At 40.8% G+C, this 26,517-nt stretch overlaps 1 protein-coding gene across 1 annotated transcript; it reads left to right on the forward strand.

Moving 5' to 3' along the window:
* Positions 1-378: 378 nt before the first annotated feature.
* LOC142139876 (uroplakin-3b-like) lies at positions 379-26,517 on the forward strand. The gene is made up of 4 exons (XM_075197736.1): positions 379-439; positions 22,673-22,810; positions 24,577-24,780; positions 26,354-26,517. Exons 1-4 carry the CDS (start codon positions 379-381, stop codon positions 26,515-26,517), a joined length of 567 nt encoding a protein of 188 aa, XP_075053837.1.

The following is a 26,517-nucleotide window of genomic DNA, read 5'->3' on the forward strand; positions in this document are numbered from 1 at the left end:
GCCATCTTAACTATCAAATGAGTGCAAATGCAAAGTACAACCATTCCACAAGTCTGAATTGTCTACTAACTTGTGACTAATATTACTAACATTCATTTGTATAAGAAGAACTTATAGCCATGTTTCCCTGTAAGCAGGTTTAACATGTTTGTCACTTCTGTGAAAAGCAAAACGATTCAAAATCTTAAGAATGTTAGTTCAGAAAATAGCATTGTTTGCCTTAGGGGAGAAATCGCTTGGAAACGTCACATCTCTGTGTAATGTGTAATGTACTGTACCTCTTGGTACGTAAGAGTATTAGCAGGGAAAAGCTTTGACAGAAAATTTACTCTATAAGATCAGAACCTCATATGAAATTCTGAAGAGATCAGTGCAGTGATGGATCTAAAGGCTACACTGGGGCAGCTCCTAGCTTTGTTTGTTGTTGTAGATGTATCAGGTAAGATATTATCGCTATGTACTTTAATTTGGTTACCATATGCATACAATTAGCAAAAGAGTTTATGAAATAATAGCGTATTTAATAATATGCTATTTTAGCATTGTAGTTATCTTTTTTTAAATACAGTAATTGATCAACTTAAAAGTTTAATAGTGGCAAAGCCCTAAAGATTATTTTGCACAGCATAATACATTTTGTTCTCAAAAAGATTTATAGAAAAGTATATAGGCATTACGCACACTTCTGAACAAGTGACTAACCTTGGGATCTAATGAAGATAATTGTGAACTGACATTTTCTTTAGGCAGATTACTATAATACATTGACCCTTTTCTGCCTGTGTGTGTGTGTGTGTGTGTGTCTGTGTGTGTTAGGGAATATAAACTGTAAGCTCTAATGGGGCAGGGACTGATGTGAGTGAAGTTAGTGGCGCTGCGAAGTTAGTGGCGCTCTATAACTAAATAAATGATGATGATGATGATTGTATTAACACAATTATTAATACAATATATATGCATCGCACCAAATGTAGTGAAAGTAGAGATGTTCACTGACCCCCCTATTCTGATTTTGGTTTTGGTTTTGGATCTGGATTAACTTCGTGTTTTGGTTTTTGTTTCGGATCCCTATTTTTCCTAAAATCCCTATGTTTGTTTGCTAAAATCACATAATTTAGCTTTTTGTTCCCCTACATTATTATTAACCTCAATAACACTAATTTCAAGTAAGTTGCAGTCACTTTTGACCACCTCACAGGTCACAATATTATTTTCATACACTTTAAAACAAAGACTGCAGTCACCTGGCTGGATACGGTGGTAATCGAGTTATCGGTGCTGTAAACACAGACACTGTTTACTCCTACATAATTATTCCGATAATGAGCAGAGTGACATAAAAAAAACAACTACTTACCAGTAAAGAGACACAGAGGAAATCTAATGACAGGACATCGCGACACTTTCAGCTTTTCGGCTTTTAAAGCGGCAACGCATATACCCCGGTAAGTATTACATTTACGTTAGGGGTTAAGGCTAGGGTTTAGTGGTTAGGGGTTAGGGTTAGGAGTGTGGCTCAGTGTGGAGATTGGGATAGTTGTTAGGGTGCATTAGTGTGAATAGTGTTATCGAGGATAAGGTTTGTATCGAGTATCGAGATGGGTTTTCAAAGAGCATCTAAAGATTTGAAGGGAAAGTCTGATTGAGCATGGTAGGGAATTCCATAAGTGGAGAAGTCTTAAAGGCGGGAGTGAGAGGTGGTTATCAGAGACAAGACAAGGCACAGGTCAGAGGTAATACCGCTGACAACCTGTTTGAAAAACTAAGGGATATCATTGCAACATGGCTTATGCTGCTTGGACTCTCCTGTGCATATGTGATTTCTTATAACGCCACCAATATTGTTAGAGCATTACAGCGGGAGGAATTCCATCACATTCCCTGTTTTACTCACAATCAACTTGGTGGTACAGAACTTTTAAAAAAATGACAATGACATGCAAAAGATGCTGTCTCTGTCCCGAAATATTTAGGGTCATTTTCGTGATTCTGCAACAGCATGTAGGAGAATGCAGCAGCTGCAAGAAGAATAGAATTTAGGGGAAATGTACTTTAGTCCAGCGCAGTGGAGAATACTTTCTGTGTTGTGCAAGGTGCTGAAACCACTCGAAGTAGTCACCTGTGAAGAGAGTGCAGACACTGTTAGCTTGAGTCAAGTGATTCCCCTAATTAGACTTTTTGAAAAGCAGCAAGAGAAATTGAAGGAACAAATGAAACAAAGCAATTCAGCTAATTATGTTGGACTTGTAGATTAAGTACTTTATTCGCTTCGCCAGGATCCAAGAGTTATCAACATCTCAAAATCGGATCATTACATTTTGGCAACACATGAGGTAGAGGGATCAGTATCATCATGACTGAGACTGGAGAGTGACAAGAACAATGCCACCCCTACTGTTTCTGTATGAGCTATGGCACAGTAAATGTCACTGGAGACTTTTAAGAACACTGACAGCCCTATTATTACAATTTCTGTTTCAGCACTGAACCCTGCCACCTCTCCTGTTTCTGAGTGAGCTATGGCACAGTAAAATGTGACTGCAGATTTTGAAGAACACTGCCAGCCCTATTATTTCTATTTCAGCAATGACGATTAGCAATGGAGCAATGGAGCTCTCCTCTTTGTGTGTTACCTATATAACACAGTACAATGTAACTGCAGATTTAGAAGACCAAGCCTGCCAGCCCTATTATTTCTATTTCAGCAATGGCAATGAGCAATGGAGCTCTCCTGAATGTCACTGGAGAATTTGAAGAACACTGTTACCCTTCCTCTTTCTTTTCTACCTATGACACTGCCCAACTGCACTAGAGACTGCCCAGAACTGTGCTACCCCTTCTGTGTCCCTCTGTGAAATGGATCGCCATGGAGGGTGGTACTTATAAAATCCAAAACTTGCGAGATCCGACGCAGTAACAATGACATTTTGCCTCGTTTTCAATTCCAAGGGCCCACAAAAGGGCTCGGTACTCGGATCTGCTAAGCTTGGGTTTGTTTGGTTCTCAGGGAACCGAGCCTGAGCATCTCTATGTGAAAGTAGTAATTTTTTGGTTTGTATAAGTGATGCCACTTCTTATCTAGTTATGATTTCTGCCATTTGGGAATTCCTGTTTAGTTTAGACTGTGGGGGTATATGTCAAATAACTTATGGCTAAAACATTTCTCGATTGCTTATTTCTCTGTTTTATATATATGATCAGTGGTGGAAGTGGGCTGGTATACAGTGGTATACCACCACTTCTCCTACTGTTTTGATTGTAAAACAATCAAATTCCATTCACTTACATTTCCATTACATTTCCCATACCGCCACTTCTACATTTCCACTTCAACCACTGTGTAAGATCATAATAAATAGCACACAGGGAATGTAATAGTCATATTGGTATTATAATTGTCAAACACCCCACAAGAGACAACACATGGCATTACTGTGAGCAACTTGTCCCTGGTTGTAATTTAATAATAAGCTACTTTTACATATATAACAGATGCTTAGCATTGTAATGCATGTGACTTGGATAAAGCCAGACATGGATCATCTCCACTAATAAAGGACTTCAAAAGCAGTAGTCTAATAAATATAAGTTTGTGTTTGAAACTATTTTTTTAGAGCAGCTGCTTTTGGCTTTACCGGGTTTTCTTTAACAAACAGATAAGCACATTGTGCCTCATTTTAAATAACTGCCTGCTAATAAGTACAGAACTAAGAGGCCTAGGACTGGATCTGGAAACCTGTGTTTGTGCTTGTTTCCTCCGGGTGCTCTGGTTTCTCCCCACAGTCAAAAAACATACCAGTAGGTTAACTGGCTGCTGACTAAAATGGACCCTAGTGTGTGCTTGTGTGGCAGAGCATTTAGACTGTAACTACAATGGGTCAGGGATGATGTGAATGATTATATAGTCTCTGTATATTGCAAAATATCATGGTGATATATAAATAATAGTAATAAATAAATAAATAAAAATATGAGCAGCTTAATTTAACAAATTAATTGATTTTAGTAGTTCATTTTTACCATATTCTCCCATGATATTATCTGTAGAGAGATTCAATAATTTAAGTCCACAACAAATTTTCGAAGAAAGGGGAATCCATTTTCAATCGCTTCTTTGTTCTAAGTATTTTATCACTTTCCGAAAGTCCAAAAACATAAAAGTTGTTTTTATTTGACATGCCTTTTGTAAGTGAGACTTGGAACCCTAACCCATTCTAAATTGTTTAATTTAACCCATTTAATACTCTATAAGCTTTTTGGCAGGTAGACAATGCTGAATTTTTTGTTAAAATTCTCTAAAATCTGGCCAATTGGGCATCATCTAAAATCCTATTTTTTATTATTCTACACTTTCTTGTTTTTTTGCCTTATATTATTAGCAATAGCAACAGTAATTGGTCAATATAATCACATAAGACTGCTGTATATGTATAGTATCTTTTATCATGAAAACTGTTATCCAGACTGTTCCAAAACTAGAAAGAAAGAAAAATAATTACTTGATGTTTGAGAACATCATATATACACACATTCATACATAATCACCAAGTGCTTCCTCCTACCGTCGATCTAAGGAGCACTGCTACACGATGAGGAGGGCAATGCCAGGGACAGTGTGGGAAGATGTAGGGGGAAATAGTAAATGTAATATAGGAAAACTATCATTGAGCTTCAATGTATGGATGAATTCTCATCCAGAATATCCTTTATATTTTATATATGGTATAATTGAATGTTTAGGTAATAAAGTAAGTGTGCCAATCAAAAATTACTAAGAATTTTTTTTTAAATTTATAACTGTTAAAAAGGTAATTTCAATTTAAAAGAGTTTTCTTCCCTATGTTACGTTTCTTGACAGGTGAACAGAGGAGAGATAGATACTCACATAGAGATCACTTATCTCTGGGGAGGGACGCCAGTGCAGTGCATGCAGATGCCTTACAAAAGCACATGATAGAGCAAGTACAGAGGAAAATAGTACGTGCTCTACTTTCCCTATTCCCTGCTCTGTCACACACTGCTGTTCCGCGCGATGTGCAGTGCCCTACTATCTTTCATTAGAGATCAATGCTCTCCGTGTGAGTGTTGGCCTCTTCTCTGTTTCATCCCACAAAATAGAGGGGAATTTACGCCCCTGTGTACCTAGCCTAAATACAAAAAAACTTTAAAAACATTTACAAAAAGCTTGCAGGGTCAGCTATATAATTATTAGCATTTGTAAAGTGCAAAATGTGATGGTTATACCTTTTATAATGTATATTAGACAATAATATTAATATAAATTACTGTTCAAAATAACTTCATAGTCGATCACTACTCATTGATAATAAACTTCTAATATTTTAGTATTTTTGCAACCCCTGTTTGCAGAGATGAGAAGTCCTACATGACACCTAGCTGGTGATGCCCTTTAGTCAACCACTCAGCTTTAGCTTAGTCTCTCTCTCTTATCTCAGGGTATCTGGATTAGTGTGGGAAGATAGAAGCCTGGGCAAGCTGGTCAGATGTTGGTGTGATATAGATAAGATATTGGAGAGCCAGTTGAAACTAGTGAAAGGAATGGGCAACAGGTTATCTTATGATTGTTAATAGATAATGCAGAATGTATTTACAAATTCACTTTATACAGTCTTTGGATAAATAGACTAAACATTTCTTCAAGGCAACATCTCTCAATTGGACCTCACAGGTAAGTTAAGCGCAGTCTCTGAATAGCCACATTATCCCACAGTAATATCTTTCAATTGTAATTTGTAACTAGGTGCTTCCTTTTACTAGAATGTTCATTGTATCTGTATCTTTTAAATCTCACACAAATCTCTTTTAGTGTGCACCATTTTTTACATTTCAGATTTATGTAGGTCAAGTTCAGCTATACTCAGATCTCTGTCTCTCTTGAAGTCAACATACGGTATGATACTAAAATTTCTTGTATCGCTCCTGCGTCTCTCTCGTTCCTCTCTCTCACATGACTCTCCAGAACTCACTGAACTCCTCGGTGCCTTGTAATATCCTTATAAGTTATGTTACATGATACCTTGTCATTTATATAATACTCATTGCCTATTAACTTGCTGCGGTCAAGCAAAATGGAAGTCTGCAGAAGATTGGAAAGTAGATGTTTCTATTCAGAAATGTCATGGCAAATGGTGGAAAGAATAAGCCAACTACACTTTTGAAAGGAAAATAATGCTTGCTCCTGACCAAACTGCCAAATGTTCTGCTTTTATATAGAGGTAGCAGGACTTCCTTTATCAAATAATGAAGAGATTGTAAGCTTGCGAGCAGGGCCTTCTCACCTCTTTGTCGGTTTTACCCAGTTTGTTTATTAGTTTACTATGTTTGTCCCAAATTGTAAAGTGCTACGGAATATGTTGGCGCTATATAAATAGATGATGATGATGATGATGATGATGAGCACTGGATTAGCAGCACCTGGCTAGGTTTAGTTTCTTGTTGATGTGAAAGTAGTAAAAGTGTTCTTACATTCTCACATATGGCTTCTTCATATCGGCTTAGTTTTTACTGGGTTATTTGTCCCATGGAATTACATATATCCAACTTGATGACTTATTGCGGCCTAGATGATTGTTAATTATGTCTTAATATGTTAAAGCACAGAATTGGAATAAGGTGTACTTTCTTTTTGACAACTGTGTATCATGTTGCTGACATTTATTGCTTATTACACTTGGGATTGAGGGTGGAGTAGGCATAACTACCAACTTACTGTCTAGTTTCCAGCAGCAACCAGTGAAAACCTAAAAACAACAGAAAGTGAGTCAGCAGTTGGACATTAGATGGGAGTGACGATATGAGAGTCAAGTATGGCAACATTCTATGTACAAATATAAATATTTATGTGTTTCTGGATGTTTAAACACAAACTATTTCAAGGTTGACATCTCCTTTAACACATTACCTTTCATTTTGTGGCCTTTGCTAATAAGAATGAGTCAACTAGGAAGCATTTAGCATTTTCTCTCACTTCAGATTACTAGCTCCCCTCAAGCTGTTGCCCTTCAAACCGCCCTTACTGACTTTTTAAAGTTTTCTCACATCTTTAATTTCACGTCTTTTGTTTCAATTACTAAAATATAATAATGGTGAACTAAAAATGAAATAATTATAGTAGCCCACTGGGGATCTGTTTTTACAAATGTTCATAACATTTAGACATGACTTTTATCCCAGACCTCCGTGCTAACAAAACCCAAGTGGTATCTGGACAGAAGAGGTAATTGCTTAACCTATCTGTCATTACTTTAGTTACATTTTTAATATATTGGTTGAAGAGTGAAATAGGTCAATAAGGCCACCCCACTTTTATTCTCTGGGATTTAAATATCCCCACTGTTCAGTTCTGCTGCCTCTAAACTCCTCATGCTCGCCTCCTCCTACACTGCGCCACTGCCAGGGCCGGACTGGGACTAAAAATCAGCCCTGGCATTCAAAGCACACAAGCCCACCTGCTGTGGGCTCCAATCATGATATTGTTACATGCTGATGTGGTGTCGCTGGTGCAGTGAAGCATAGGCACAAACTTATGTATCACACTTGGTCTTCTGCCCACCCTGATCATTTCCCTGGTTGTGCAAAGCACCAGGAGCACCAGGAAAATGCACAAAACCAAAAAAATGTATATATGGTTAAAATACAATGTATAATGTGTCCATGCTACTTCCCCCTGAACCATAGAAGATGGTCATTTTTTTGAGACGTAATGGCCATAGCAATTTATTAAATCATAATATACTATATGTAAGCCACAGCATCAAACCAAAAGTGATAAGTATTTTATACAACGACTAAAATGAATATTTAAAGCATAAACATTGCACACAACTACAATAAAGACCAGAGGCGCGTTAGACTCTGTGTCTCCAGATAGGGTAGTGCCAAACTCATCACGTAGCTCCAGGCACCTGACACTTCCCTTCCATACACCTCCAAACTTGTAATAAGAAACACAACATCTTGACCACTCTGCTTTGTCTCAGACCATAAAGTCTCTTCCCCTCTTATGACATCCTCCCACTCCCATCTCTAAATAAGACTTCTCCCATGCTGTTCCCCACCTATTATACCTCTTTCCTCGCCCTACAAGACTCTACCTCACCCTACAATTTTTCAAATGCTCACTCAAAACTCACCTCTTCATGCATGTATACCTTACCCACTCTAGACTCTCAAGTATATACACTCCCGCTACTTCCTCCATATACTACCTCCCATTTGAACCTACTGTCACTCGTTAGCCCCTCCCTCTAGATTGTAAGCTCTGATAGGCAGGACCTATCTATCCTTTGTCTCATTTCTGTCTACCTTGTATGACCCGTGTGTCATGTTTTATGCTGAATTCTCTGCTGTTTGTTCAGTCACACACATGGAATATGTAACTTTACCCAGCTGGCTGCAATTGCTAGCTCATGACTATCCATTTATGTGTTACTATGCTCAATTGTATTATTATAACTGTCATTATGTTTACTGTATTCATGTTACTCTATTTAATCTGTTTATTTTATTTTGTTAATGTTATTTTTTTTCTGTATTCATGTATGTATTATCTGTAGGATTGTCTGCCCCTACAGAATCTGTGGCGCCCTATAAATAAACATTGATGGTGATGAAAGCAGTAGTGGATCTTTGCCTATTTTCAGGTTACTATAAGGGAGCTTCCAGACTTTCAATAAGAAGTTGTTTGTAGAATGTTGTTGTTACATTATCTTGGCCCCATGCTTTCTTATATGCATGCCTATGTATTTCCTTTGTCATAATGGTCTTATTTAATTCTCAAAGATTATTGAGTGTAGGTTAAGGAAAAGCTAACTTGTCTAGAAAAGTTTTCTTTTCCTCATGGGCAATTGTTTTTGTCTTATACATAGCTTCATAAATTTTTATTTGAAATTATCAGTAATGTCAGGGGGTTAATTTGAACACTGACAATGCAGTAAACTTGAATAGCAGCACCTATGTCAATTTACAATCTTTATTGCTATGCAAAGCAGTAAGGGTTTACTGTGGAATGAGAACATTAGCTCACCCAACTCCTTAGGAGTTTGCAGGGCCGGACTGGCCATCTGGCAATTCTGGCATTTGCCAGAAGGGCCGAATGCCAGATGGGCCGGTCCGGCCGCCCGCATCTGTTCCTGGTCAGAAGCACCGCCCATCAAGCAGAGCAGAGCTTGAAGGGCGTTTTTATTGTCGCCCGGTAGCACGATGACGTCACGACGTCTGCGCGACCCTGTGACGTCACTCGCAGCCGCATAGTAGCTTAGAATTATTATTATTATCATTATCATTTATTTGTTGGGCGCCACAGGGTTTTCGCAGCGCCTTACATAATACGAACAGTATACCATACAGGGTAAACATCACAGAACAATAAACACTAAGTACCAATGCTTCGGAAACTCCGGGCAGACATATGGAGTGAGGGCGGAGCAGAAGAGTCGGTATGAGGACAGGAAGGGAGAGGGGCCCTGCTCATACGAGCTTACATCCTAAGGGAGGGAGGACAAAACAGGCACGAAGGGAGGCAGTGATGCAATGGAGAAAAAGGGACCAGGGGAGAGGAGGGAGAACAAGCAGAGTGGATGAGGGGTTAAGTGGATGGTTGGTAGGCTTTCAGGAACAGGTGAGTTTTGAGTGCCCGTTTGAAGGAGCACAGATTGGGAGCGAGACGGATGGAGCGAGGGAGGTCATTCCAGTGCAGGGGGGCAGCTCGGGAAAAGTCTTGGACTCGGGAGTGGGAAGAGGTAATGAGAGTGGAGGAGAGGCGACGGTCGTTTGCTGAGCGCAGGGAGCGAGCGGGAGTATGAATGGTAAGGAGGTTAGAGATGTAGGGGGCAGTAGACTGGGAGAGAGCTTTGTAAGTGGTAGTAAGGAGTTTAAAGAGGATTCTGTAAGTGAAAGGGAGCCAGTGTAAGGCCTGGTAGAGAGGGGAGGCAGAGGAAGAGCGACGTGAGAGAAAGATAAGTCTGGCAGCTGCATTGAGCACAGATCGGAGTGGGGCGAGATGGAAGAGAGGGAGGCCAGTGAGGAGGAGGTTGCAGTAGTCCAGGCGGGAGATGATGAGTGCATGGATGATGGTTTTGGTGGCGTCTTGTGAGAGGAAGGGTCGGATGCGGGCGATGTTGCGCAGTTGGAAGCGACAGGCTTGAGCAAGGGATTGGGCGTGGGGGGCAAAAGAGAGAGAGGAGTCAAGGGTGACACCCAGGCAATGGAGTTGGGTGACAGGTGACAGATGAGATGGTAGTGTTGTTAACAACGATTGAGAGGTTGTGGTGAGAGGGAAGTCTGGAAGGAGGAAAGACTATGAGTTCAGTTTTGGAGATGTTAATTTTGAGAAAGCATGAGGACATCCAGGAGGAGATGGCAGAGAGGCAGTCAGATACACGAGAGAGGAGGGTGGACGAGAGATCAGGAGAGGAGATGTAGAGTTGAATGCCGTCAGCATAAAGGTGATACTGAAGACCAAAGGAGGAGATGAGCGCACCAAGGGAGTAAGTGTAGAGCAAAAAGAGAAGGGGGCCGAGAACAGAGCCCTGGGGGACTCCTACTTGGAGGGGCATGGGGGCGGTGGAAGAACCGGACGTGGAGACAGAGAAGGTGCGGTTAGCAAGGTAAGAGCAGAACCAGGCATGGACAGAACCAGTGAGGCCTAGAGAGAGAAGAGTTTGCAGAAGGAGGGGGTGATCCACGGTGTCAAAGGCTGCGGAGAGGTCGAGGAGGATAAGTAAGGAGAAATGACCCCTGGATTTGGCTGATAGGAGGTCATTGGTGACTTTAGCCAGGGCAGTTTCAGTGGAGTGGAGGGGGCGGTAACCAGATTGGAGAGGGTCGAGGAGGGAGTTGTCTGAGAGGTATCTGGTGAGACGACAGCAGACTAACTGCTCAAGAAGTTTGGAGGCATAGGGAAGAAGAGAGATAGGACGATAATTGGCGACGGAGGAGGGGTCGAGGTTGGGTTTTTTGAGGATAGGAGAGATGAGAGCGTGTTTGAATGAGGAGGGTATAACACCAGAGGAGGGTGATAGGTAGCGCGGTTTCTTCCCTGGGCTGTGAGTGATGCGCACTTAAATAACAGCAGGAAGCCAGCATGTAATTCAATAAATTACTGTACCCGGCGGTTCCCAAACTGTGCGCCGAGGCTCCCAAGGGTGCCGCGGTGCTGTCTCAGGGGTGCCGCGGGCCAGCCATAAAAAAAAACAAACAACAGAAATACTTACCAATCCGCGCGGCGCCGGGACTCAGCATCCTCCTCTCTCACGCAGCTGTCATATCAGTGACAAGCTGCGTGAGAGAGGAGGATGCTGGGTCCCGGCGCTGCGTGGATTGGTAAGTGTTTCTGTTTGTTTTTTTTGATTGCTGGCGCGCGGCAGAGGGGGCAAAGTGAGAAAGGGACAGAGGAGAGTGACAGCGTGACAGGAGGGGGACAGAGGAGAGTGACAGCGTGACAGGAGGGGGATGGAGGAGAGTGACAGCGTGACAGGAGGGGGACAGAGGAGAGTGACAGCAGGGGGACAGAGGAGAGTGACAGCATGACAGTAGGGGGACAGAGGAGAGTGACAGCATGACAGAAGTGGGACAGAGGAGAGGGACAGCGTGACAGGAGGGGGACAACGTGGCAGAGGGCAGAGGAGCTGGGACAGCTTGACAGAGGGCAGATGAGCTGGGACAGTGTGACAGAGGGCAGAGGAGGGGGACAGCGTGACAGAGGGCAGAGGAGGGGGACAGAGTGGCAGAGGGCATAGGAGGAGGACAGCGTGGAAGAGGAGCTGGGACAGCGTGACAGAGGGCAGAGGAGGGGGACAGAGGGCAGAGGAGCTGGGACAGCATGACAGAGGGCAGAGGAGGGGGACAGCATGAGAGGGCAGAGGAGGGGGACAGAGGGCAGAGGAGCTCGGACAGCGTGACAGAGGGCAGAGGAGGAGGACAGCGTGAGAGGGCAGAGGAGGGGGACAGAGGGCAGAGGAGCTGGGACAGCGTGACATAGGGCAGAGGAGGGGGGACAGCGTGACAGAGGGCAGAGGAGGGGGGACAGCGTGACAGAGGGCAGAAGGTGCAGCATGAGAGAGGGCAGAGTGTCTGGATGCAGTGGGGGCAGAGTGTCTGGATGGAGAGGGGCATTTTTGCCTACAACTAAATAAGCATTTCTGTCCTGACCTAAATACTTATTACAATTTTTTGACCCAACTACTTCTAAAACAGGACTGCTCGGTAATTATTTTGGAGGGGTGCCTTAAAAAATTATGGAGACTCTAAGGGTGCCGCGAACTGCAAAAGTTTGGGAACCACTGACTGTACCGAAATGGCTGTAATCTGAATGTCATACAAAGGGGGCATTTGTGTTATCATTAAAAACCATTACAGTACATCCTTTTTTAATTTATTATATTCTGTATCTGAGAAAAGTATTATTTTAAGACGGTCATTTTATGGTTTATGTGTATGTCTTTGTAATATTTAAAAGTTTTTTAAGTTTCTTATGGTAGATGAATATGGTGTTTTATGCTTATACTATATCTTTATTATTAGACAATTTTTTATAAATAATTTAAAGAATTTTTAATGGTCTTTTTGGTCAGTGCTGTATTTTTTTGTGTTGTTTTTTTGGTTTGTGTTAGACCACTTGGCAAGGTCCTATTTTACAGCTGCGGCCAGACGCGGGCTGGCATATATCAGCCCGGGGGGCGCACAAGCGGCCGCATCACATGACACGCGATGCGGCCGTCTGTGCGCTGACGCGGCCGCATCCCATGTCATGAGATGCGGCCGCGGGTCAAAGTCAGGTAATTTTGTATCCCAGGGGCGGCGCCGGCCGGCTCTAACAGCACTAAATGTGAGCGGCCCGGGGGACCGATGCCCCCCTGCCACCCGGGCAAGCCCGCACCTGGCTGCGGATAGATATATATATATATATATATATTTATATATATGATTTATTTTTTTCTGTCATGTTAACGTCTTTTAACTACTGTACCTATATTTCCCAAAGGAATGACATCAAAGAATAAACATATATATGTGTGTATATATTGTAACAAAAGGAGGCATTTAGCTGGCAATATGCAGAGAAAGCAGGGCAGTAGAGTAAAACATTTGTGCAGTAATGCACCTAGATTGAATGTAAAGACCTATGTATGAAAAGCAATAGTTTAAATTTGGTTTAACTTACATGACTTGAAATCCTTCCTCTCAGCAAACAGACAGGGTGTGTCTGTTTGAATTACAGAGCCAGTGATGGGCGTTTCCTTTTAAAGAGAAGGTGGGTGTGTCACCTGTCCATCAAGCTAAGGCTGGGGGAGGAGTATCAGGTATAAAAGCTTGTTTGTATCATTTGTGCACGGAGACCAACGCTGGGTGAGCTGGCTGGTCCTGTCAATTACAGAGTCCGCCAGTTAGGTAGGAGAAGGGAGGAGCAAATATACCATGTTAACCTCCTTAAACCTTGGCATGATGAGGAAACCTCTCCTCAGGTAGTGAGTACTGCCATTGAAAAGTCTGAAGTGCCCATAGAGCCAGCTTTGTCCATTCAGCAGAGACAACAGACTGAAGAAATGATTCGCCGGAACAGAGATGTCTTCTCTTCCATTCCTGGCTGGCTGGTCCTGTCAATTACAGAGTCCGCCAGTTAGGTAGGAGAAGGGAGGAACAAATATACCATGTTAACCTCCTTAAACCTTGGCATGATGATGAAACCTCTCCTCAGGTAGTGAGTACTGCCATTGAAAAGTCTGAAGTGCCCATAGAGCCAGCCTTGTCCATTCAGCAGAGACAACAGACTGAAGAAATGATTCGCCGGAACAGGGATGTCTTCTCTTCCATTCCTGGGCGCACTACCTTAATCGAACACGACATTGTCACTGCGCCAGGAGTCATTGTAAAGCAGAAGCCGTATGATATTCCCGAAGCCAGACGGGTGGACGTGAGAAAGGAGGTCGAGAAGATGCTCCAGTTAGATGTGATTGAAGAGTCCACTAGTGAGTGGAATAGTCCCATTGTGCTTGTCCCGAAATCCAATGGGACAATTAGGTTCTGCAATGACTTTAGGCGCCTAAACAGTATGTCGCAGTTTGATGCCTATCCAATGCCACGTGTGGATGAACTAGTGGAAAATCTTGCTGGTAGCAATTATTTGACAACCCTTGATCTAACAAAGGTTATTGGCAAGTTCCCCTGACTTCCACGGACAAGCCAAAGACTGCATTTTCCACCCCTGATGGTCTCTATCAATATAAAGTCCTACCCTTTGGATTGCATGGGGCAACTGCCACCTTCCAAAGGGCCATGAATAAATTGCTACGACCTCACACAGCTTATGCAGCCGCTTACCTGGACGATATAGTGATTTATACCCCAGAATGGGGATCACATTTAGCCAAAGTTGAGGCGGTCTTAGCTTCATTAAGGTCAGCAGGGTTAACAGCTAACCCAGAGAAATGTGTCATAGCCATGAGAGAAGCCAAATATTTGGGGTACGTTGTTGGTCGAGGGCATGTCAAACCCCAGCTAGACAAAGTGGAGGCAGTCAAAAATTGGGCAAGACCAGAAAAAAAGTCACAGTTAAGAACCTTTTTATGCTTAGTAGGTTACTACAGGCGGTTTGTAAGCCACTTCGCCACTAGAGCTGCTCCACTAACGGACATGTTAAAAAAAAGTTGTCCAGATAGATTAACCTGGTCTGACTCTGCAGAAACCGCCTGGTCTGATCTTTGGTTAGCTCTTTGTTTCTCCACAGTTCTACAAGCACCGGATTTTACCCGGAGGTTCTTCCTCCAAACTGATGCTTCTGGTGTTGGCTTAGGTGCAGTCCTGTCACAGGAGAAGAATGGAGTAGAAAATCCTGTCCTGTACCTAAGCCGTAAGTTGCTTCCAAGGGAACAAAAATATGCCACTGTGGAGAAAGAATGTCTCGCCATAAAATGGGCTACAGAAGCTCTGCGCTATTATCTCCTAACCAGAGAGTTCACCTTAATAACAGACCATGCACCATTGAGATGGATGCAGAACACAGGAGGTAAATGCCAAGGTAACCCGCTGGTTCTTGGCACTGCAACCTTTCAAGTTCTCAGTAGAACATAGACCCGGGATTCTACACAAAAATGCAGATGCGTTGTCACGAAAATATGCGCTCCTCACGAAGTCCGCGTCCCCCTAATTGGAGACGCTAGGGGAGGGATATGTAACAAAAGGAGGCATTTAGCTGGCAATATGCAGAGAAAGCAGGGCAGTAGAGTAAAACATTTGTGCAGTAATGCACCTAGATTGAATGTAAAGACCTATGTATGAAAAGCAATAGTTTAAATTTGGTTTAACTTACATGACTTGAAATCCTTCCTCTCAGCAAACAGACAGGGTGTGTCTGTTTGAATTACAGAGCCAGTGATGGGCGTTTCCTTTTAAAGAGATGGTGGGTGTGTCACCTGTCCATCAAGCTAAGGCTGGGGGAGGAGTATCAGGTATAAAAGCTTGTTTGTATCATTTGTGCATGGAGACCAACGCTGGGTGAGCTGGCTGGTCCTGAGAGAGAGCTGGACTGTGTATAGCTAGTGTTTAGGGCAGGGGTCCTCAAACTACGGCCCGCGGGCCACATGCGGCCCGCTGAGGCCATTTATCCGGCCCGCCGCTGCGTCAGCGGGGGAGGGGGGGTTTCGGGGCTCCCTTCGTTGGTGGGGGGAGCCGGGTAGTAAAAAAAAAAAAAAGATACACTACTCACCTCACCGCTGGCGTCCCCTCTTCCTTCCTCTCTGCACTGTTGATAATGAATGACAGGCGTGATGTCATCAAGTCACGCCTGTCATTCAGTGAGGAGCAGTGCGGAGAGGAAGCAAGAAGAGAGAAGACAGAAGAGAGGAGAAGAAAAGAAAAGCTAATAGAAAGGTAAGTAAAAAAAAGGGAATAACGCAAAAAGGCACAGTATGGAGGAAAAAGGGTAGAAGAGGCACAGTATGGAGGAAAAAGGGTAGAAGAGGCACAGTATGGAGGAAAAGGGGTAGAAGGCACAGTATGGAGGAAAAGGGGTAGAAGGCACAGTATGGAGGAAAAGGGGTAGAAGGCACAGTATGGAGGAAAAGGGGTAGAAGATGCACAGTATGGAGGAAAAAGGGTAGAAGAGGCACAGTGTGGAGGAAAAGGGGTAGAAGAGGCACAGTATGGAGGAAAAAGGGGCAGAAAAGGCACAGTATGGAGAAAAGGGGGAGAAAAGAGGCACAGTATGGAGGAAAAAGGGGGAGAAGAAAGGCACACTATGGAGGAAAAAGGGGGAGAAGAAAGGCACACTATGGAGGAAAAAGGGGGAGAAGAAAGGCACACTATGGAGGAAAAAGGGGGAGAAGAAAGGCACACTATGGAGGAAAAAGGGGGAGAAGAGAGGCACACTATGGAGGAAAAAGGGGGTGAAGAGAGCCACAGTAAGGAAAAAGGGGGAGAGGCACAGCATGGGAAAAAAGGGGGGGAGAAAGGCACAGTATAAGAAAAAAAGGGTGAGAGAAACAGCATGAGTAAAAGGGGGGAGAGAGACACAATAGTGGGGACAATTAATTAATTTAAGATGGGGTGGTTTGGGGAGAATGAGGTCCCTTTATTAAATGTGCCTATGAATTATTTAATGGCAGTGACGGTTGCGGGAAATAGGTATATTTCTGAAATGTAAATACTATTAATTTATTGCTGGGGCTGTTTGTAGGGAGGGAAATAGGTTTATTTATTAAATGTGAATACTATTATTTTAATGTTGGGGCTGGAGGAAGGCCTAATTATTAATCATGGGTGGTACTGATTTAACGCCGGGGGTGGCTGTAATTTTCTAAATGTACCCATTTTTTTCCAAATAGGGCCCCTAACATTCCAGGATCCAGACAAGCCGCAACTAAAGAAACCTGCAGCACAGGTGGTGAAAGTGAGAAGAACAGGTAGGGGAGAGCAGCAAAATCTGTGAAATGTTGTGATTCTAGTGGGATAATCCCAATTTTTGGTGACCGTCCAATGGTGTACACAACAATGCATTTTTTTTGTCTGTAGGAGGGTGGCCTGGCCATGCCCAATGATGCATTATCAATGGTATTTTAATTTGCGGTATCATTGCTAGTTTTAATGTGCATTATAAATTTTATTTTTAAAGTGCGGTATCATTGCTAGTTTTTTTTTACTATAGTCCGGCCCTCCAACGGTCTGAGGGACAGTGAACTGGCCCCCTGTTTAAAAAGTTTGAGAACCCCTGGTTTAGGGTCTCCATGATTGCTGTGCAAGTATACGGTGTCAAAACATTTACCGTCCTGACAATAAAGCACCTTAAAAAGGAAGAAGTTGTTCGCGTGTGCTTCTACAGTCAGTAGCGGGCTTTTGCCACAATATATATTTTATATATATATATATATATATATATATATATATATATATGTGTGTATATATCATTATCACCATTTATTTATATAGCGCCACTGATTTCGCAGCGCTGTACAGAGAACGCATTCCCATCAGTCCCTGCCCCATTGGAGCTTACAGTCTAAATTCCCTAACATACACACACTATATATAACAGAAAAAATTAAAAGTAAGATAATATAACAGGACCAGACCTTATTGCACCGAATTTGACTTTACCCTTGTGGCAGCATTGAGTGAGTTGTTTGTCAGAAGGCAAAATGCTTAGCGGGGCAAAATTCACAAGTACTGTTCATGTGACCACAGTTAAAAGCATTAATATTTTTAGAATTAAAGTTTCCGCCATCAAAAATGGTGTGGCATCTTGTTCGCCGACTTTGTAGGCGTTGACATGATTTTACCTCTGTCCTGTTCGCTTTTTCATTGTTTTCTCTTTTACTGCAATTTGCTGAGGAGTCAGATTTGCAGGGCAATGGCGAACACGCGTTGTCTTTGGTCATAAGTCATAGTTTGTCTACAGGCTCTATCCTGCTTCGCCCTTCGCCTTTATCACAAAAGAATCATTTATAAACGTTTTACCCAATTTTTTATGTGTGTATTTCTAAAGGTGAGGAGCAGTGATATATATTATATAATATATATATTTTAAAACATTACGGTTTTGTGCATTTTCACGGTGCTACAAGTGATTTGCACAACAAGGGAATTGATCAGGGTGGACAGAAGACAGAGCGTGATACACAAGATTGCGTCACTTCAGCGTGCACCAATATTGCAATATTGTGCATGGAGCCCACAGCAGGTGGGCCTGTGTGTTTTAAATGCCAGGGCTGATTTTTAGTCCCAGTCCGGCCCTGGGAGTTTGTTACTTTCACAACCATCTAGCTGGATCTCCTAGTAGCGGTATCTACTTTAAAAGATTTCCGATGGCTCAAGATTTTGTGTACTTTATTCAATTGCCTGTATAATTTGCAGTCCATTTTACCTCCATCTTTGTATACCATCTTCTTGCAAGTGTCAGCTCCTGGGTATAAACTAGCTGGGAAAGTGTCTAAGTTTTATATGTCTGAAACAGGACTGTGCCTACTTAATCTCTTCTGATGGAGAAGCCATGGATATACAACTTTGGTTGTCCTTCTCAGGTTGAGTTTTTCAATAATATAAGAGGCTTCCCTGGGGGAAGTAAACAACTTTGTTCCTCGTTCTTTACATAGTTTCAGAATTGCATGGTGTTCTAATGACATGTTTTTGTAATAGTTTTTTACAAGTTTTGGTAAATTCACGTCATGTGACACGTCATGTTATGAGACATCAGAGTTAACAAGCAGAGAGCGACTGAATTAACTTCATCGGGCTTCTTTAAAACTCTAACCAGGTTGCCTTATCTATCAGCACAATTTAGGGCCTGATGCTGAGTTGAGCACAAATTACACAAAAAAAGTATGTACATTGCATCCTAAAACAGCCGTAAAATAGTTTGATGTCAGATACATATAAGTCTTCACACAGGCTTATACGCTTTTTTGTGCGCGTGAACAGTAAGCTAAAGTGCATTTTGTGCTCAGAAATAAGACTTGCATCCACTCTGTGTTAGGCCCTCAGTATTCTTTCAGTTTCTGCTCTGGGACGGTTGAGCATCCAGCATATGAAAATGTGGTTACATGGTTCCTCAGAGTGTCATGGATTGTGACCATTACTCTGAAAAAATTGACCCTGGTGTGTGTGTTTCTGTCATAGACAATTGACTCTGTAAGCTCCACTTTGCAGGGAGTGATGAAAATGATAAATATTCTATGTAAACTGATGTATAATTTGCTAGTGATATATAAATTAAGAATAATAATAGCATAAATAATATACATTTTTCAGTCTTCAGAGACTCTGGGATCCCAATAAGCCGATGCTTCTTTGGTGGGATCGTTTCTCCAGATCTTCTATTTTTATTTCCAGAACTGCATTGCAGGTCTCCAAATTTAGTATTTTCTGTAATGCGTTATAATGAGAGCTTCACCTATAGCTGACACCTTTGACTTTTTATTAAGGAGCTGCATCACATCTTGGATTACATGCTGCACTCTAAACAATGACTTTTCTATGAACGCTTCAAATGCTGGTAAAATGTTATTGGTAATCAGGAGGCACAGAAGCTTAATTTTTTTTTTTTTGCTGTTGCGCTTGTAATATTAGTTTCTTCTCTGCTACTAAACCGCCAAATGCCATCTTAGGCCTGCGTTGTTTTCTGTGCACATTCTTTTCCAAGGGGAGAACTTTTCACCATTGATTTGCATAGAAAATATGTTATGGTTTATACACTTGTCTTTGTTTAATTATGTATTTTGTTAGGACAACTACTGGGTACATTGTGCACAATCTCTGTCAGCAACAACTAAGGCTGATGTGTGAGAAGTGAAGCAGGAGCTTAGGGTTAAATAGCTATTGTTAAACACTCATGGGTTCATTAAGAGTTGGTTGCAAGCAAAATTTATTGCGTGAGATACGTATTTTCATACTGCACATGCACACTAAAAATATATACATAATTTTCCATATATTGATATTTGCATATTGTTGAATTGCCTGAATACCTGGAACCGTGGGTGAGCAAGTATAAGTTGAGTGCAGGAAGGGCGCATTCACAAAATTGTGTCATCATCATCTCTTTATTTATATAGCACCACTAATTCCGCAGCGCAAAAGAGATATGCCTTTTAAGAGGCGTATCTCTTGTGGTACAGGAGGGCTGGTGTGATGATGATGACTATTAGCAGCAGTATCTAGCTGCTTCTGATTGGATTGCCTGATTGCATATGGTCCCTGCAGCTTATAGTACTTAATCACTAGCATCCGAAGTGTATTATATAGTTGTGATCATCTAATCCCATTACTTAATTGACATTTCCATTTGGACTACTGCAGGAAATAAGGTTCCCATTTGATTTTAAAGGGGTAAATAAAGAGATGTGTGATGGTATTGATTATACATTGAGGCTCATTTAGAGTTGGACGCATTTGTGTCAAAAGCAAAAAAATGCGCATTCTGGGCCTTATTTATATTGATGGACATTACGCTAGTGAATGCAATTCTTGTCCAAACGCAAATGACACTTCCGACTGCCTACTACTTGAAGGGTGGAATGGAGGAGTGAAGAGGCAATGTACAGGAAGGGCATGTCAAGGTTGAGTGTACACACATTCATCCGATTCAAGCTCCGAGCAACTCTGAGGTACATGTTATTTAGCCATAATACTTGAACCAGCTACAGGGCAGATGTAAGTGCCGACTAATAGTGATGACTGAAGCGTATGCATGACAGAAAATGTTGTGTCAAAGACACTGGAATAGTGTTCGCAGGCAAGTATATTAGTCCCAGGTTTCTAACCTACATGTTTTAAAACCAAAGAGAGACTGTTTATATTTGGGAAAGGCTTCCCAGAGAGATGTTCAGCTTTAGAGAGAAGTTGGTAAAGGGCGCCCGGAGAGAGAAGGGGGTGCTCCATTTACATTCTGTTCTGCTATGAGACTGATTAATACTAGCACCTGTTAGCTGTATTTAAAAGCACTGCAGAGCTGGAACTTCTTATGTTTTGTTTTAGTCTGTTAGCCAGGAGTGACTTGTATTGAGTTAGTGCTGGACAAGCAAGGTGTTTATTTTGGATGAGACCAGTTGTACCCAGAGCCTTGGACTCGTATGATCTCACGGCTGCTACACACTACCATCTACCCCAGGAGATGACACCTGTTCCCCTACCCTGGTCACAATGTGTTTGCAAGTAAGAGAAACTGTAAAAATGCATTTTATGTACAGCACGCATTAAGAACATCTTGATTTATGTATATAATGTAAAAAAAATATATTTTATAAATGTATTTTATTAATGACTATAGTATTAAGAGCTGTTAATGTATTTAAAAATCTTTTCCCATGTGTTCTGATAGGACTCTTTTGCACATATGCATTGTGCATATCCTGCACTGTGTTCTGTCTGTGTACGTATGGAAAGTTAAGTATAGCCAGAGTGTACTTATGCTCATATTCAGATGGAAACATTTCTTGAGATCCGCTTGTACCTGAATACCGGTGTTCGTCAATGCAATTTACATCCGATTTTAAAAAACACAAATTGCGTTCACATTGTGTTCCAAGATCAATCAGGCCCTTTGTGTTTATCTTCAGCTGCAGGCATCTCAAAATACAAAATCAAAAAAATTGCTACATGCGTATGTCAGGCATAATTACAGCCAAATCTAAATAAAGAGCATGCCACGCGTAACCTCGTCCAACTCGTAGCATAGCGTACAAATACATATTGATAAAAAGCATTTTCAATCCAACCTGATAACAGCGGATTCCCACCAAATACACTGTTTAATGCATTTTTAAAAAGAAATCCAAGTGGATCTCAAGATACATTTCCATTTTAATCTGGGTATAAGTACGCTTTGCCTAATCAGTACTTGTTTTATGTTAACAGAATAGACTGCAGGATACACTCTTGCATGCAAAAAAAAATTTAGAAAAAAATGACCAACTCATAATACTAAAATCATTAATAAAAATGTTTTGCAAATTTTTTTTTCCGTTTTTACATTGAATTCAAAAATCTGGATGTTCTTAATGCATATTTGTACGTACAATGCGTTTATATAGTCAACCTTCCTTGCATACACATTTCTCTGCTATCTAGTGGCACTCATACGTGTAGTTTTTAATATAAAGACTATGGCGTGACAGTCATCACTATCAGTCGGCACTTACACCTACCCTGTAGCTGGAGCACATGATACAGCTAAACGACACGTTTAGAAACCCACAGCCTTACTGTACATCGCTAACGTTTATCAGCCGTTCCCTCCTTCAAGTCAAAAGCAGTAGTAAGTGTCATTTGCATTCAGACATGAATTGCATGTAATTGCGTTCATTGGCGTAAAGTGAATTTCTGAAACATACGGCACACCAAGTGACTTACATCCGAAGATGGATAGGGCCCTCTGTGTTTACTCCCTGAAACTTATTTTAAACTTAAGTGGGCTTATTTAATAATGTAGCATAAAGAACAATGATTTGCTGTAAACTAATCATATATCAGCTTTAATAAGTCAGTCTATAACAGACTGCTAAAAATTAATATCTGATTGATTGCTGTGAGTTAAAGTGCAACATTGCTTTTTACACCATGTTGTTAAATAAGCCCCAACATGTTATAACCAATTTGTGAGATCAACAAAGTCTAGACATAAGGTAATTACATAAATTAATGATACATTTTGTTTTTTTTGCAGATATTTCAGGCTACATTCCAAAGATTGCAAGCATATCCACCAATGTGACAGACAAAGCATTTGTATTGGTCCAACCAAACTGCATTTTTAATCAGTATCCTACAACTAATGTGTGGCTGGTAGTTGCTGGAAATACAAGTATGTACAATAAACTTATATTTATATATACATGTAATATAATGTATTATGAAAATAGTTTACAAATATAATTAAAAGAACATAATTGTATAGGGCTGTAGTTGAAAAGTTGACAGTCAAAATGTCAACACCAAATTGTCGACAGTCATAATGTCGACACAGTCGTAAGGTCAACAGTCATACTGTATTCATGTTCATAATGTCGATACAGTTAAAATGTCGACATGTAAAATGTTTACTGGGTTGTAAAGTCAACAGTCAAAATGTCGACATAAATCACTAGATTTAAAACGGCTATACATGAAAAAAAAAAAGAACGATGACCCACCCCCAAAAAAACCAGTTTAACCAAACCTAGAGCTGCCATCCTATGCTGGTACTAGCAAAATCAGGGGGACAAAAAGCGTGGGGTACCCCCAATTTTACTGTTAATAGAACTAGGCTTTGCCAGCTTGTGCTGGTGGGACTAGAGCAGGGAAACCTGCAGTGTGGGGTCCCCCTGCCATAATGCCAGGCCAGCCCCAGGCTGGTCAGCACGGGCTGAATTCCCTAACGAGATCGGGTCCACAAAAAAATGCAAACCCTCCCCTTCTAAGTTTAACCAGCCCTGTTGCAGGTAGTACTAGGGCTCTTCTTACATCCCTTGGGTGGTGGGTGCGGGGTAATAATAATTATTTGATAGTAAAAATCGATTTTGTCCCTGAAGCACTACAGGTACCAGTATGCCCAGGCTTCCATTAAGTGTTTGAGCATGATGGGACTTGTAGTGCACCAAGAAAAAATGTAAATACACCACAGACACAAGTGTAAAATGACTTTTAATTGACAAAGAAACACCACTACACTACCTTCATTCACCCTCTTTATTTCTCACCTAGATACAGGGTCTTCATTTGTAATAAATCCAGGGATCCTTTGCTTGACAAAATAAAAAATCTTGTGGGAAATATAACTTAACCCCTGTAAGAACTCATTTATGCCGGGAGCTCTTAATAGCTAGTATTGCGTCCAGTATGAGAGTTTTTTATTTTGCCAAACCAAGGATCCCTGAATTTATTACAGATGAAGACCATGGATCTAGGTGAAAAATAAAGAGAGTGAATACTCTCAGCATGGGTCTGATTAAACCTTGGGGAGATGGTCCGCATTTTTTTTTTTTCGTGGACCCGATCTCCCTAGGAAACCGAGCTCAATGCTGACCAGCCCAGACTGGCAAAGCCTAGTGCTACTAATAGTAAAATCTGGGTGGGAACCCCATGATTAAGTTAGAATCAGCCTGGGGAGAGCATGCCATTTATTTATTTTTTTTAACATTTCTTGCCTTTTGTTTTTTTTTCTCATGCATTGCTATTTTACATCTAGTGACATTTTGACTGTCGACTTCACAACTCTGCAGACATTTAAATGTCGACATTTTAACTGTGTCCACCTTATTAACATGTAGACATTATGACTGTCGACCTTATAACTGTGTCGACATTATGCCTATCAACATTTTGGTGTACACATTTTTACTGTCAACATTTTTAATTTCAACATTTCATACCCAACCCATTGTATATTATACAGTTTATGAATGCAGTATATGTCAAGTAGAATGCATCATTATAAAAATAATAAAAAAAGTATACTGATATATTATTTAATGTGGATAATCAGTACATATGTATTAAGATTTTTAAAGCATGTGTTGACTGAATGCATTTTAATGCAATCTTAGTACTTTTAACTGTTTTTTTTCTTGTTTTCCGATCATTTTGTTACAGCTCATGTAAATCTGAATGACCTTGCGCTCGGTACTCCGGTTCCATATTCTTCCTTCAAAAATGGTTCAAGTAATTACTATCATACTTTTTTTCTCCCTGCGACACAATACCCATGCTCACTTAACTCTTCGACCTCCATGAATCTTCTTCAAATTGGCTGTGAAACAGGCTGCACAGAAAATTCTTTCTGCAATGGTCCCTTACGTAATAACAGTAATCCATACAGGTAAGGGACACTTTTAACATTTTCATTGCATCATTTCTACCAGTCCTTCAAAAACTTGAAATCCTCTTTTCTAAAGGTTTACATATTTACGTCTTCAAACATATTTTTTGAATTGTGTGAACACGTTTACAAAACATTATTAGTGTTGAATCTTAATGTCCTATTGATAAAGTCACCCATTGTCCACCATTCCTGATTAATTCAACCTATACAGACAGGGAGGCAAGGCCAGGGGTAGGATTATGAATACTACCTTTTCTGAGAAAAACTACTGGCCTTCCTAATAACCGTTGTTTCTGCCATTAACAATTAGTACTTTGTTCAATTTTCACTAGCCATGCTGATAAAGTACTGGCAAAGTGACAATTGTAGCCTTGTTTAATTCTCAGAAACCAAAAAGATCAAAAAATTGCAGTACTAAGAAATTACCCATCTGTCCCGAGGCACATAAAAAAAATCTCTTCTCTTAAACAACGATAAGTAGAAAATAAATCATGTTTATCAAAAACAATAAACATATAAAACCACCACATAGAAACAAATAATAAATAAAAACCCAAATATATTAAATTGAGAGCCCTATAAAAATAGAAATAGAAAAGACGTGTTGGTGAAAATATCTAAGAGTTATATATATTATGCACAAATATATATAATTAATGGAATTATTGGGCCCACAATAATAAAATTATCTATGAAAATATGTATCTATTAAAAAAAAATTATATATATATATATATATATATATATATATATATTAAGAAAAAGTCCTTACCCTCTATGGGCCTGAGTCATTAAGGAGAGCAAAGCATAAAAAAGGATTCACTTTGCACCTAGGCTAAACCACGTTGCAATGGAGGGGGAGGTAAATTTAAAATGTGGGGACAGATTTATAGTCGGGAAAGGACATGTCCTAGATCAACTTTACATTTCAATTTAAAAATAAAGCTATCAAGTATTTGTGTGCTTCGTGAAAAAACAGCCAGTATTTAACTTATGTGCAAAATAATAAACTAATTCGCACCCCTTGCATTGTAACATGGTTTGTTCTGGAGAACATTTACTCCTTTTTTTGCCATACTTTCCTTAATGACTCAGGCCCTTAATGTTGTTACAAGACTAGCAAATCCAGTCAATCCTCCAGTTCAAAGTCAGTATTGTATGGCCACAAATAAGATTTTTCAATTCGGACAACAAACCTCTAATATGCAGTATCTTAGAATCCTGTAGTGGCTGGATTATAATCAATGTATCTAGAAGATGGCTACGGAACTTGATTCAAATGCATACATAGGTTGTGTAGCGACACAGAGATAATTGAACCATGCACAGTGAAGTTACCATTAACGGGAGTTCATCACTTATGGAAACTGTCAGCTGGGGTACTCTGAATTGCCTGCCAACACTTTTTACCTGTCCGGCCGGCAGCTTCACTCGACCCCCGATAGCGTGCTGTTTGAAAGTGCAAAAGCATGTACAGACTGGTAGTTACTCACCCAAATTCCGTAGCAGGTATGATTCTCTGTTGATAATGTCTTATGCGCCTGCAAGGATTGCACAGCCCGATGATAATTGAAGTAGATGCCGAAGTGTTCGATATAATGCCCGCCCAAAAATCAGGTTACCAGCTACAGGATCTTGTGGTTGAAAATCTTGAACAGCAGAGAATTTCCGTATGGTGCTTAGAAATAAAGTTGAAATGTTTTAATACATAA

This window comes from Mixophyes fleayi, chromosome 2, assembly GCF_038048845.1.
Source record: "Mixophyes fleayi isolate aMixFle1 chromosome 2, aMixFle1.hap1, whole genome shotgun sequence".
NCBI classification, from domain to species: domain Eukaryota; kingdom Metazoa; phylum Chordata; class Amphibia; order Anura; family Limnodynastidae; genus Mixophyes; species Mixophyes fleayi.

Excerpts from the sequence above, each read along its gene's own strand:
- LOC142139876 (XM_075197736.1), top strand. The coding sequence starts at position 379 with ATGGATCTAAAGGCTACACTGGGGCAGCTCCTAGCTTTGTTTGTTGTT. Across the intron at positions 440-22,672 it reads TGTTGTTGTAGATGTATCAG|ATATTTCAGGCTACATTCCA; the intron begins GTAAGATATTAT and ends TTTTTTTTGCAG. Across the intron at positions 24,781-26,353 it reads TTTCTGCAATGGTCCCTTAC|GATTGCACAGCCCGATGATA; the intron begins GTAATAACAGTA and ends TGCGCCTGCAAG.